At 39.3% G+C, this 13,078-nt stretch overlaps 1 protein-coding gene across 2 annotated transcripts in view; it reads right to left on the reverse strand.

Moving 5' to 3' along the window:
* Positions 1-13,078, reverse strand: part of ARMC8 (armadillo repeat containing 8) — a 56,070-nt gene that overhangs the window by 9,752 nt on the left and 33,240 nt on the right. For both annotated transcript variants that reach the window (XM_042820524.1, XM_042820523.1), the window contains 7 exons: positions 11,065-11,140; positions 10,884-10,974; positions 6,883-6,943; positions 5,652-5,852; positions 3,133-3,228; positions 1,373-1,455; positions 991-1,072 (listed from right to left, as the gene is read on the reverse strand). In XM_042820524.1, the coding sequence (XP_042676458.1) occupies positions 991-1,072; positions 1,373-1,455; positions 3,133-3,228; positions 5,652-5,852; positions 6,883-6,943; positions 10,884-10,974; positions 11,065-11,140 (690 nt within the window). The remainder of the gene's footprint in view (positions 1-990; positions 1,073-1,372; positions 1,456-3,132; positions 3,229-5,651; positions 5,853-6,882; positions 6,944-10,883; positions 10,975-11,064; positions 11,141-13,078) is intronic.

Here is a 13,078-nt window from a genome sequence, read left to right on the forward strand (position 1 = left end):
CATCAGAGAATTATGGCATTGTGACTATGCAGAACTTGTAAGCCTCATAAAAGGCCAATAAGATGAGCAGCAAATCAATTTTGCACAGTCCATTATTTTTGCGAATTAGAACATAAGCAGATCAGAGAAAGTCAGTGAGACTTTATACAGGCCTGAGCAGCGTGTCCAACAGGCATCCTTCTTCTGTAGAGTCACCCAAACCACCAGAAGGAGCCAAAAGATCTCCTGATCTTTTCCTTCCTTGCAGTACTTTGACTGAAGCTTGAAGACAGTCAGCTCATGGGACTGCCTCACTATCAGATTCATCAGTTCAGCTTTGCTGATGAGGCTTTCTCTGTACTTCTGAATAGAGAGCCAGGCTCATTTCAGGCATTTTTCTTTGTCATTCTCATGGGCGCCTACATTGCCTAAGCATTCAGGCTCCGTGCAGCATTGCCTCTTTCCCCATTTTCAGGAGCTAAAAAACACTGACGCTAAGAAACTGGCCTATTCATCTGCACTTAGTGACAATCTTAGTTACAGGGCAAGAAACACTAGGTGCATTTTGATGTATTTTAATGTGGTGGATAATTGCATTTTATTTAAAAAAAAAAAAAGTATTTTAAAAAGTCTTGCTGAATTCCTCAGCTTCAGTTTTAGTATTTGCAATGAGAACTAGAGAACTACAGGAGAAAACAGGCCTAAATTCTCTTGTAGCACTTACACACCAAGTCTGAACTGTTCCTTCTACTCTGAACTGAAGGATATACAGTCCTACTGTCCTACAAAACTAAATATTAGGGATAATGTAGCTTTATTAATTGATCACAGGAAAGAAAAAGATGAAAAAAGAGCAAAGCATGGACCACAGCACTCTTTGCACGGACTTGATTTCTAAGTCATATCCACTACGATTCTACAGAAACACGTGCAAATTAAACATACACCATATCCTCCATGTCATTATAACCAAGCAGAAAACTTGTGTGGTTGCAACTTGACTTCACGTACCTTCATTAAAGGTTTCCATACAGCATGATCCTGAAAACTTGTCCTGAGCTGCTGAACAGAACGGGACAAGCTGTGCAAACACCTAAAACAGAAAAGAAACACCCATTGTGAAAAAAAGTACACAGAGGTACACTTATGCTTCTACACATACACACACATTGCTTTTGCACATAATAATGCAGCCTAGAACGTGATGACCAATAGCTTGCAAACAGCAAAAAAAAATACCGTGCTAGTCCAGGATCATTTTCTCCCCTTAACAAGTTTTCCAACAGTAGATTTCAGATTAACTTCAGCTCTTGAAAAACTGAAGTTCTAGCAAGTGCAACATCAGACTTTGACCAAAAAAAAATTGTTTGTATGAAACAAAAAAGCATCCTACCTGACTGCAGCTAATCGCACCTTGATACTAGATTCAGATAAGCCATTAACAATACGGTCCATCATATTTTCAGTTTCAATGATCTAGAGCAAAAAGTAATCAATATTATATGAATAAAATAATATGAACATTTATGGGGTGGTTGTTTCGGGGGAGTTTTTTTTGGTTTTTTTTTTTTCTTTTCTGTCTGCAATATTTTAAATATCATACAAAAGCTACAGCTAAAAATAACAAGCCCCTTTAGAGTCTCAGATTAAGTGGAATAAAGTGTGCATCTGCACATGATTTGGAAGATATCTATACCCTCTGTTCCACTGCTGCTTTCAAAATGTCTTGATGATCATTAAGAAAATATATGTATAATATACAGAATGTATTACTCAATGTTATACTAAAATGAAAGACAGCATGTGTGAGTGCACAAAATATATACAAACTATAGATCAGAGACATGTAGTAAAGCCATCTGGAAAAGATACAGTTGCTCATCTTCCATATTCAGACATGGCCCTCATGAGCATTTCAAACTAGGATAAAAGGGAGTTTGTACCATGGTGGAAGATGGCCTTTACATAATAAAGCAACTTTTCCCTGTTCACTCCCATCACTTACAAAAGACAATTCTTTGAAATGTAAGAGAAGGGATCCATGCTATTAACTAAAGAAATTAATCCTGCAAAAAAAAAAAGAGAAATGTATGGGTTTGAATTGAATCTCCAGTAGGGTTTGTTGTTGTAGGAAATGGTTTCAAACTAAGAGAGGGGAGATTTAGATTGGATACAAGGAAGAACTTTTTACAATCCTTGGAAACACTCAAGGTCAGGCTGGATGGGGCTCTGAGCACCTGATGGAACTGTAGGTGCCCCTGTCTGTTGCAGGGGAGTTGGGCTAGATGGCCTTAAGGGTCCCTTCCAACTCAAATGATTCTATGACTCTGTGAAATCTGGAGATTCTGAATGGTTCCCCACTGAAAAAGTCCTCCTGCTTGTTATCTTTGCACTGAATGATTTCCCGCCTCCTACCTGCCCATACATTTCTTCCATTTATCCCCTTTAGTAAGTAAATAAACTCAAAACTCTCCTGCCTCTTGTGCCTGATATTTCAGTTTGACATGGCAACTCCACACTAAATTTCAAACTTTTAACTACATGACTACTCCTGAATTCCAATGTTTTCTTTGTTGTTTGAGTAGAACTTGTTCTCCTTCACACCAAACACTCCAATAGCACAAACCCCTTGGTCACTTCAGAATCATGGAATCAATTGTGACTTGGTTCCACAATATGATTGACTGTCTAGAGTTTGTTTCTGGATTAACATTTATTTTATAATAGAGGCAAATTTTGTCCCTCAAAACACAGGTTTCAGAAATGTTTAAAGACCCACATGTCACAACAGTGTCCCTGCATTGGTAACAGTTGGATTGATAATCTTTATAGGTCCCTTTCTACTAAGCTATTCCATTCTATTCTGAGTAGCAAGGACCACAGCATGTTGAAAGACTTTATTCTGAAAATCTAGTTCGTCACCATGAAAAATTCACACTAACTTTACTCTTCTATTTTGTTACTGAAAGACACATTTTCTTTAAATTCCACTCAAAGAAAGTGCACCGTAGAAGGCTGTGTTAACATAACAGAAAGCAAGCCTTCACACCTCAACTTATACCAAAACAAAGAGGTGGAAGGAGCAAAACACATCCAAGCTCTTGGGCTGCCCTTCAGCTACAGCTCTGCCTCATTGCTAACAGTTTTGCCCACCTTTTTTCGAATATCTTCATCGTTTGCTCCAAGGGAAGCGTACAGCTTGAAAGCAGCCTGGCGCAGTTCATGGGCATGCTTCAAATCATGGTCAAGCTATTTAAATAAAGTACAGATATCAAATACAGACACTAAAAATTACAGGTGGTATTTCCTTATTTGCTGTAAACTAATAGTTGCTTCCTGGGGTTTTGTCTACAATACACAGAGCAGCCAGAAATACAAACAACCTGCTGATTATCAGCTGATGTCCACACTCATCATCATCTGAACACAATAATTTAAGAGTATGGTTAATGTCACTGCTGAGTTACAGATAAGTCAACTGAAATAATATTTGCTTACAACAATTTGATGTCAAAACACTTGTCAGATGTTACTGCTCTGTCCAGACCATACTAAGGCAAAAAGTCTTATTTACTCAACAGAAACTTATAGGAACAAGCCAGGAGAAGTGGAAAAAACTGGGACAGAATCAAAAGTTTTATTGACAGAACTGAAGTCTACCCCTAAACCACAGGACCTACAGCTTCAGGAGAGCGTTAACTTCCAGTTCCTGTTGTAAAGGCAACACATCAAAGTGCTGTCTAGATGTTTCAGGAAGGTAACAACACAGGTGCTAGACAGGTGAATCAGGATGATGCACCATGGGACACATGGTGTCTGTGCTGAGGTATGATAATCAAGTGGCAAAACATTAGCTGTAGGGGTAATAGTGGCATCCAAGCTCCTGCAATGTGTGAGCAAGGCAAGATGAAGAGTACATACAAAGTCTTGACTTTGGGAGAGCAGACCTGGATGGGCAGATGGAGAACACTGGTTCTCAGCCAGGAGAAGAGAAGGCTGGGCAGAGACATAAGAGCAGCCTTCACCTCAAGAAGAATACAAAGAACATGAAGCTGGATACTTTATAGAGGTGCACAGAAAGAGGAGAGACAATAATCAGACTGAAACAGATGAGGTTCTAACTGGATGTGAAAAAAAAAACTATTCACCTGGGGAACTTTGGAACTGATTGCACTGAGAAGTTGTTTAATCACCATTGTTAGCAGTTTTCAACAGCCAACTAGACAAACCTTCATCTCCTTTCCAACCAGAGTTGCTCCATGATTGACACCCTTCCAAACTCTGTACCAAAGGGCTCCCCATAACAAAGCAAAATTTTAAGTCTACTCAAAATGCCAGAAAAATGTCAGTATTAAGCAACAAGTTACTGGTATAAAAGAACTGTAAAAAATTAAGCCATATGAATAGTTTCCCCTGGTACAAATACATCATTAGAGCACAATGTATTATGTCTATTTTAAATATTTTAACAATGATAAGTAACCTGTTCTGCAAAGTCCACACTTATCTAGTTTTTACCTTTTGGGGTGTAATTCAAAGCATTTTTTCCTTCTCCTCCAAATAAGCACCCTGCCCTTCCAGATGACTACTTTTACAGACTTTCTGAACACTTCAAGCACTGTCATAATATCTGTAATCACTCACATTCAGAATCTTTGCCATGTTTTTGATGCTACTGCCAATGCTCATTGCTCCCCAGTCAAATGCTAATCTTCCTTCTGCTTATTTAAATCCAAGGTGCAACCAACAGGTTTTTTAAATGCTTAATTTGCATTTTTACATCTACTTCAAAGCAGCTGTATATTCAGAACCAATTCAATCTGCTGAAAGCCTGAGAGGTGTGTCTACTTCTTGGGACAGTTTCAAAGAAAAACAAAGGCTCTGTAATCCAGTTCTTTGGGGTACTTTCTAAAGACTGAATGAGAGAAAAAGGGAGTTGACAAATGATACTTCCCTACAAGGAATATCAAGAACAATTCTGCTTCTGAGATTGACTGATCTACCAGTGCTTTGGTAAGTGTACACAAAGCTGGGAACAGAACAACTCCTAAAATGCCTATGAAAATAAGCCTCCAAGGTATATTGGATCACTGTTTATCCAACCTCTTGCAAATGCAGATAACACCTGGAGATAATGTGAAGTGACATCCAGGTTTTTCTGCTTAACAGAAAAGAACTATCTCTGAACTGATGTTTTCCACAACTTCACCTATGAATTCAAACCATCCACATCACATGCACTATTACCTCTTATGAAGATGAAATGCAGTGGTTCCTGAAGGTAAGCCTTGTAAACTCAACACGTGAGCAACATGACAGATGCCCCAGTCTGGTACTTCATTGCTATACTTGGAAAATGTCACTAAACTCTTACGAAGAAGCTGTGTTAAACTATCTAGAAACCACCTTCCTGTTTTCCACAAAGAACAGCAGCATCCTTCTTACAAGATGCAGAGCCCAAATATACACAGAGTTCTTTGTTTGGATATTACAGGCTCCAGAAAAAGCAGCTAATGAGCAAAGGCTTGAGGACTACATGCATTAGGGTCATGGCCGGAGCTCTGGCAACCTTTCCATTGACAAACTCAGACATAAGGCTGAGTTAAATAGAATAAAGAAACATCTTGAGCCCATTTGTTACTGTTCTTCAAATATTCAGAAGGGGAACATACCCTTTTGATATCAGTGATTGCACTCACTGAGCTGGGATACTTGAAGTAATCAGCAAGCATGACAATGAGGTGGTCAGTAATGCTGGCAATTCTTTGGAGCTCCACATCTGTTTCAATCAAATAGGCCAGAGTTTCTGCTCCTTCTACTCGCTCCTCCAGCAGTCTCTCCTTGCTACACATTCGAACCAAACATGGCAGAGTCTGATGAGTTTAAAAAGAATAAAAATAAAACACACTGTTTGGAACAGCTACATTCATAAAGAAACTCAAACAGCTATTCTAGAGCAATTCTCAGTAATGTTATTTAGACAGGTACCTTCAGACAAAAACAATTTTAAAGACTACAGAGAAATTGTTCAGGCATTACTGAGTATGCATTAGGCTACTTTCAACCAAGTTCTCATGCAGTGAAAAAGAGTCTTATGTTTAGATCAGATGTTGCTACTGACACTGGTGATCCTGGAATGAATCCCATTTTGTATATCTGCTTAAAAAGATGGGAGTGATGGAAATTTGACTCTGCCAACATGTGGACTTTCATCTGTAATTACCTTGAATGGTAGATACGAAATTCCCACTAACAAAAAGTGTAAATGTGTACTCTACTGTGATGAACACTGAAATATGTTTTCTTAGTGCAGCACTGGATAAAGAAACTGCCCGTTCCCCAGAATTACCAGAACACTGAACTTAGGGCCAGTTCCTGACACACTGCCAACAGCTCTCCCTACTCAAACCAATGATGAAGCACTGATCTTCAGACAAATTTACAAAACTACTGAGAAATGTGAGAAATGGCCTGATTTTGATGGGCTCCTTTTATACACTGTGCAAGCATTTTGACTACAGTCTTCTGAAACTTGCTACTGAAATACAAAACAGTGCCTTGTTCACAAGTAGAGATCAAGGTAGAAATGTTGTTTCCATGTTACTTATATCATTACAAACCTCAAGCTGCTGTGTATCAAACTTTGGAATATTTATTGCTGGATATGGACATTTTGTGTGATTCTTTATTTAAAAATTCTTAGAAGAGCCATATGGCTATAACTGTTTAAAGGCAGTTAGGGAACAATTTGTTGTTTGTTTTTTAATAAATATCATTAGAACATGGTGCTTTGAGACCATCTATTTAACAGATTTTGTGTTACTTTTTTATACTAGACAAATAAAAACAGGAATAGATCCTCACAAAAATGCTGTTTTAAACAGAATTGTCTAATTAGCTCACCTTAAGAACGATGCAGGAGTCATCAGTCCGTATTGCTCCAGCTCTGCACATGGAAGTAAGGCTGTAACAACATAACCAAACATAAATACACTTATCATTGGTTTTTAGCACTTAAAATGCTGCAGAATAACCAGATGCACAAATGAAATGCATTCCCCTTACAGAATGCTGTACTGCCAATTTCCATACATTTAAGCTTAATGGAGTTGAGCACATGAACACATTACGATATGCACACTTACAAGGAGATTTATAGTGCAGAACATCTTGCTGGCGTGCTGACCAACACACACCACACAGGTCAAAAAAAGGACTAACCAAGAGGCTTGACTGATGCACAAATCTCTTACATTAACAAAACAAAGTTAACGACCTCCATTGTGATAAAACAGCGATACGCACCCATCTGTCCTACGCTGCCCACAGCACAGGCAAGGACTTGAAACAGTAAGGAGAGGGTCAACAGAAGGCTGACAGCCTGACAGCTTAAATCCTAGAATCACCAAGGTTGGAAAAGACCTCCAAGATCACCCAGTCCAACTGTCCACCCATCACCAATATTTCCCACTAAACCACGTCCCTCAGTACAACATTCAAGCATTTCTTGAATGCCTCCAGGCTCAGTGACTCCTCCCTGGGCAGCCCATTCCGGTACCCAATCACTCTCTCAGGGAAGCAGTATTTCCTAATGTCCAACCTGAATCTCCCCTTGCAACTTGAGGCCATTCTCTCTAGTTCTGTCACTAGTGAGACGACATACAAGAGAAGAGGCCACCCCCACCTCACCACAACATCCCTTATGCTAGCTGCAGAGCAATAAGGTCACCCCTAAGCCTCCTCCAGACAAACTCATCCCCATTCCCTCAGATGCTCCTCAGAAGTATTGTGCTGCCCTTCTGTAAACACGCTCCAGGGCCTCAATGCCTTACTGCAGAGAGGGGCCCAAAACTGAACACAGCACTCAAGTGCAGCCTCACCAGAGCAGAGTACAGGGGGATGATCACCTCCCTGCTCCTGCTGGCTGCACTGTTTCTGATACAAGGCAGGATGCCATTGGCCTTCTTGGCCACCTGGACACACTGCTGCTCGTGTTCAGCCAAACATCAACCAACACCCCCAGGTCCTCTTCCTTTACACAGTGCTCCAGCCACCCAGCCCCAAGCCCACAGCACTGCCTGGGGTTGTTGTGGCCGAAGTGCAGGACCCAGCAGTTGGTCCTGCAGAACTTCATCCCATTGGCCTCAGCCCAGATATCCAGCCTGTCCAGATCACTCTGCAGGGCCTCCCTACCCCCATGCAGATCGATACTTCCTGCCAGCCTGGTGTCATCTGCAGAAACATTCAAGCTTGGCAATAGGCTCTAGGAGACTCAGTTCCCCAGTGCAGGAATAGTCAAGCATCTTGTTTTAGCTTTCAAACTAAGCCACTGTAACTGGCTTTTAGCATGTCACAACTGGGAGGTTAAAAAAAAAATAACTGCAATTCGGTGAAGGTGATTTAAAAGCAACATTTCAATTCTCTGTTGGGCTGGCTGGAACTGAGTATAGGGTCAATCACAATGGCCTAGTAATAACATGCCAACCTTAATAATACCATGTTTCACTACATTCCTACGATTTTTAGAAGTACCCAGAGCTCCCACATCTTTAATAACATCACTGAACCTGTTCCAAATGCCTACCAATGACAGCCATGAATAAAAATGCACTGATGATGAGCTATCATGTCTCAGAAGTTAAAAATATATGACTTGACAGCACACATTGTTTTATAAACTTTTCTGTTTAATCTTTGTATCTTACAGCTGGAAATGCTACTATTCATGTCCAAACAATCAGGAGAAGAACACTAGTCTTGCAGCTGCCATTAATTCCTGTTAACATACTGTTTGCAGGACAAACTGGTTCAACTTCCAACACAACATAAGCTAAAGTACTTCAGATAAAATAAGCTTGGCTTAGATGGCAGCAGCTACGCTAATTTCAGTAGAAAAGATTTCTGTTCTCCTTATAGGTGCAAATTACTCCAGGTCTACTTCAATAGTTGAAAAGCAAAGGAAGCTGCCTAAGATACCCCTGTACACCAATACAGGTTAAAACTAATTTAGCAAAAGGCTTCAGAAATTCACAAGAATAGCTCTACTTCTGCATTCTAAGGACTCTACCAATAAACCAGAGAAGAATCCCACATGAATTAACAAAAGCTGGCATATCAAAAGTGAAGTCTTAATTTAGAACCAGAAGAACAGAGGACCTGTTACAATTTCACCTACTACTCCACCCTAGACAAAATGAAGGGAGATATAACTTACTTTAAGGGATACAGGGAATGGACTTAGAGAAGAAAAGCCAATAGATTTTTTTAAGCCTCTACACTGTCATCAAACTGAGGCTTGGAATGCCCTAGGAAAGAAGGCTGCCCACAGACTAATTAGAAGCCCACTCTTGAAGCACAAGACACTGGTTTGTTTCCCTCTTGCTTATAGCTCTTCTTTGCTTTTCATTGCACTTTTTCTTCTTTGCTTTCAGAAGTCCATTTGAGCCAAAAATGAGAGATTCTCCAGCCAAATCCTTCCAAACCAAAGCAGATTTATAAAGAAAACCAACACATCCAAGAGTGTTCATCCTAGAACAAGGAGACTGTCCAAAGGCAGAATAGATTTTTAACTGCAATGTGCCTTCATAACTAATCAATGCTCTCATATCTTGAGATCAGTTTAAAAAAATTCAGTTCTCGTACTTGATTTTTTAACCCTAATTCTGTTTTCTCTGAATTGCCAAAGAAACACAAATCATCACAACAGACTTCTACAAGGCAGCTAATTTACCTTGCCCTCCCTTCAGTGCTTGAAGAAAACCAGATTTGTTACAAGGGAATATGGGAAACCCCCAGTCCAACCTCCCACACAGAGTGGGATTACCTTCCCAAAACAATCCTCCCCAAACGTACACTTATTTATAACTGCTTTCATGAGTGGGTTAAGTTGCCACAACCTGGCAAAATGACAAGAGACCATCCTACCTACTCCCCTTCCTTCTTCCTCCGCCAGAAACTCAAGACTTTGCACTGACAAGTGTCAGTGAAATTATTTTGGTCAATAGAATCAGAAAACTCATTGCCACAGGCCAAAGATAAGCCACCAAAATTTAGAATAGCTGTAAATGGAAGGAATTAAATCAAATCAAATCATCAATGACCAAACTCTCAAATCATGTTTAATTTTAGTAGTTCATAGTGACAAATCTCTTTAACCACTTGAAGTCATTTATTCCATCTCATCAACACAGTGGAGTGAAAAGGGTCTTAAGCAGAGTTAGTTCCCAGCTTACGGAGTGAGAAACCCTAGTGTTCATGTTACAGAACTTGGTCACATTTTGTCACAAGGTACAAAGACATTACGTACACAAACATACAGAAATCTGCCCATGTCAAAAGGGAAAGGTTGATATGAATATAAAATAAATTCATAACTAATTCTGCTGCATGAACATATGAAGTTTAAAAACTAATCTGTATTTAATTAGATCACTTGAGAGAGCGCCAAGCTTTGCTCTCTTCTTATTTTAGGGGAGGGCACATTGTTCTCAATATACCACAGCCACAGTCTCCAAAGAGAACGCTCTGGACAGTGGTGTAACAGGGACATCACCTTGCAGTACACGATTCCATTTCAGTGTTCTGCTTTGTAAGGACACGTTATTGACCATAAGGTATCTAACGTAAAACTTGTTGTCAAATTCAAGCTGTTTGTGAAAACTGCAGTTCAACTGAAGAAAACAGAGGGGTTTTTTTTTTCCTGTTTAGGCTCAATAAAAACAAAAGCTGCACTGTAAAGATTATTAGGTGATAACAATATTTCAAGTATCTATGTAATGCAAATAACATCTAGGATTATTCCTACCTAAAGTTTTAGTTCCCTTACTTGCAGTGAGGAAATAAACCCAAAAGTTAAGAAATATTAAACTGCACACTACTGCATTCCAATTCCTGATGCAAATTACCATTTGGCTGATGTGAGCTGCATTTCAATAGGTTTGTCCCTTTGTAACATCTTCACAAAGATTTGTGGTAACAGTTCTCCATCAACCGACACTGTAAGCAATGAAAGAGAACTCAAAGTAATATTAATTCAATCAGTCAATAAAGCACGTGTCAAACAAGCAACAGTTGCATTATACTTACCATTTACTAGAGTCATTGATACCTGTGGGTTTTCAAAGGCTAGAACGGAGAAGCATTTCAAGGCTTGCATTCGGACCTGTGTAAAAAAAACAATAAATGAAGTATAAACATAAATGCTAACTTAAAAGAAATATTGGACTGTACTGATGTACAAGGTAGCAGAAATAATCCTGTATAATCAGTAAGAAATTTAGGTGGATAAACAGCAGATAAAACATCTAATTCACAGTTTAACTCCTCTGATCTCCCTGCTTGAATTACCATTGCAGACTGCACGTGGTGAACTATTTCCAAAGCCACAAGCAAGGCCTGGCATGTGGGAAGCAGACATTCAGAAACACAAGTTTGATTCGTGGTTTCTCACAAACGTGGAAACAACAACAAAAAACAGATGTATCATAAATCCAGTACTTACTTTTTTCAGGATTCCCAAGTACCCAAGAAAATTGGAAACACATGCCACTATGTCACTAGTTTTTAAAGGTGAATTTAATAAAAGTTCTGAAGAGATCATCCTGTTGAATTGATTTTAAACTAATCTTAAAACAAAAATATACTGTAAGTTTTACTGCTATTACATAACTTCAGTTATCACCTGCACACTAATGATTCACAGCTCTCTATGCTGGATCAGAGAATTGTTTAGGTTGGAAGAGACCTCTGGATATCATCTGGTTCTACTTCATCTACCAACTAGGGCAGCTGGCTGTCCAGTACAGTGTCCAGATGGTTCCTGAATATTTCCAGGGAAGGAGATTCTACAAACTCCTTGGGTAACCTGAAATCTGAAACTAAATTTTGGTTCATCAAACCTTCACAGTTGCCTAGTCAAGTTAGCCTATGACTTTCTTATAACCTCTTTACTGAGGCAAGGAAAATTATCATCGTTGTCATCCCATATAAAGAATTTCATTTGTTCACACAGTCTTTTGAGTTCATTCTCTACAGTTCTACATATGTAAATTTTGCCAGTGTGTTTCTATGCTTTTGTTGCAACTTCCTCAGTGTGACAATAAAACAAAAAAGCAAGATAAAAATCCCTGTCTCTGAAGAAAGTGTTTGTGACTGCTGGAAGTTAGGTTTAGGTTCATTCTATCTTCCTCAAAGAGTCCTAGAAACATGGAATTCTGAAGGCAGACAACAGCAAAGACTAGCAAAATTCTGTGCATTCATACTGTATCTCATTACAGCCAGTAGCAGCGAAGCCTTAAGTCAGGAGTAACACAGAGCAGAAATGGATACGTGGCTTCAAAACAAAAGCCTTATTTGACAACACTTCTGTTTACTTAACAGATGATTTGATGAATACAATGTGTGCTCCAAAGCAACAGGAAGCAGAGATTGTATATCAAAAAGCACTGAGAAGAGTCAAACCCAGCTGAAGAGTTGGATTCAAGAGGGAGCAGCAGACCTTGGAGGTGGGGACAGCGGCGTTTTAATGAGAACAAGTGACATCTATGTGGAAATCAATTATTCTATGTGATACTGCTGTACTAAGATTTTAAAATTACTGTGATGGCTGCTTTCTTTGCTAGCACTGTCTACTTAAAAACAATTAATTCAGCAGTTACTGAGAAACAGAATGCCAGAATTTGGAAAAAACATGCAACTATGGTCTCGAAAAAGTCACCTGTACTGTCTGTAAAAGCTACAGACCCTTTGTGTTGGCACCTCACAAGTGTGCATCCCACTCATCACTCCCTGTCAAAAAATGGGGAAGATGCTCACACCACTGCCTGCCTAAGGGATGATTTCTGTACCAACGCAAAAGAGTTTATTGAAAAATTACCAGTCAGTTATCTTGGCAGACCTACACAAACTATTGTCAAAGGAACTGAAAGCCCATCCTGAGGGCTTCCTGTGTCTATTGGTTGATCCTATCAGCTAAATCACTTGAGGTAAATTGTAAGCCTCTACTCCAAGTACTGAAAATATACAACGTTTTTGAATACTGTCTTTTCCTGTCTTGCTCTCCTTTACTTGCATAAATATTAAAAAACTATGGATATGAGAA

Source organism: Centrocercus urophasianus, unplaced genomic scaffold (assembly GCF_019232065.1).
Source record: "Centrocercus urophasianus isolate 14NV4802_14NV808 unplaced genomic scaffold, USGS_Curo_1.0 seq_19, whole genome shotgun sequence".
NCBI lineage: Eukaryota > Metazoa > Chordata > Aves > Galliformes > Phasianidae > Centrocercus > Centrocercus urophasianus.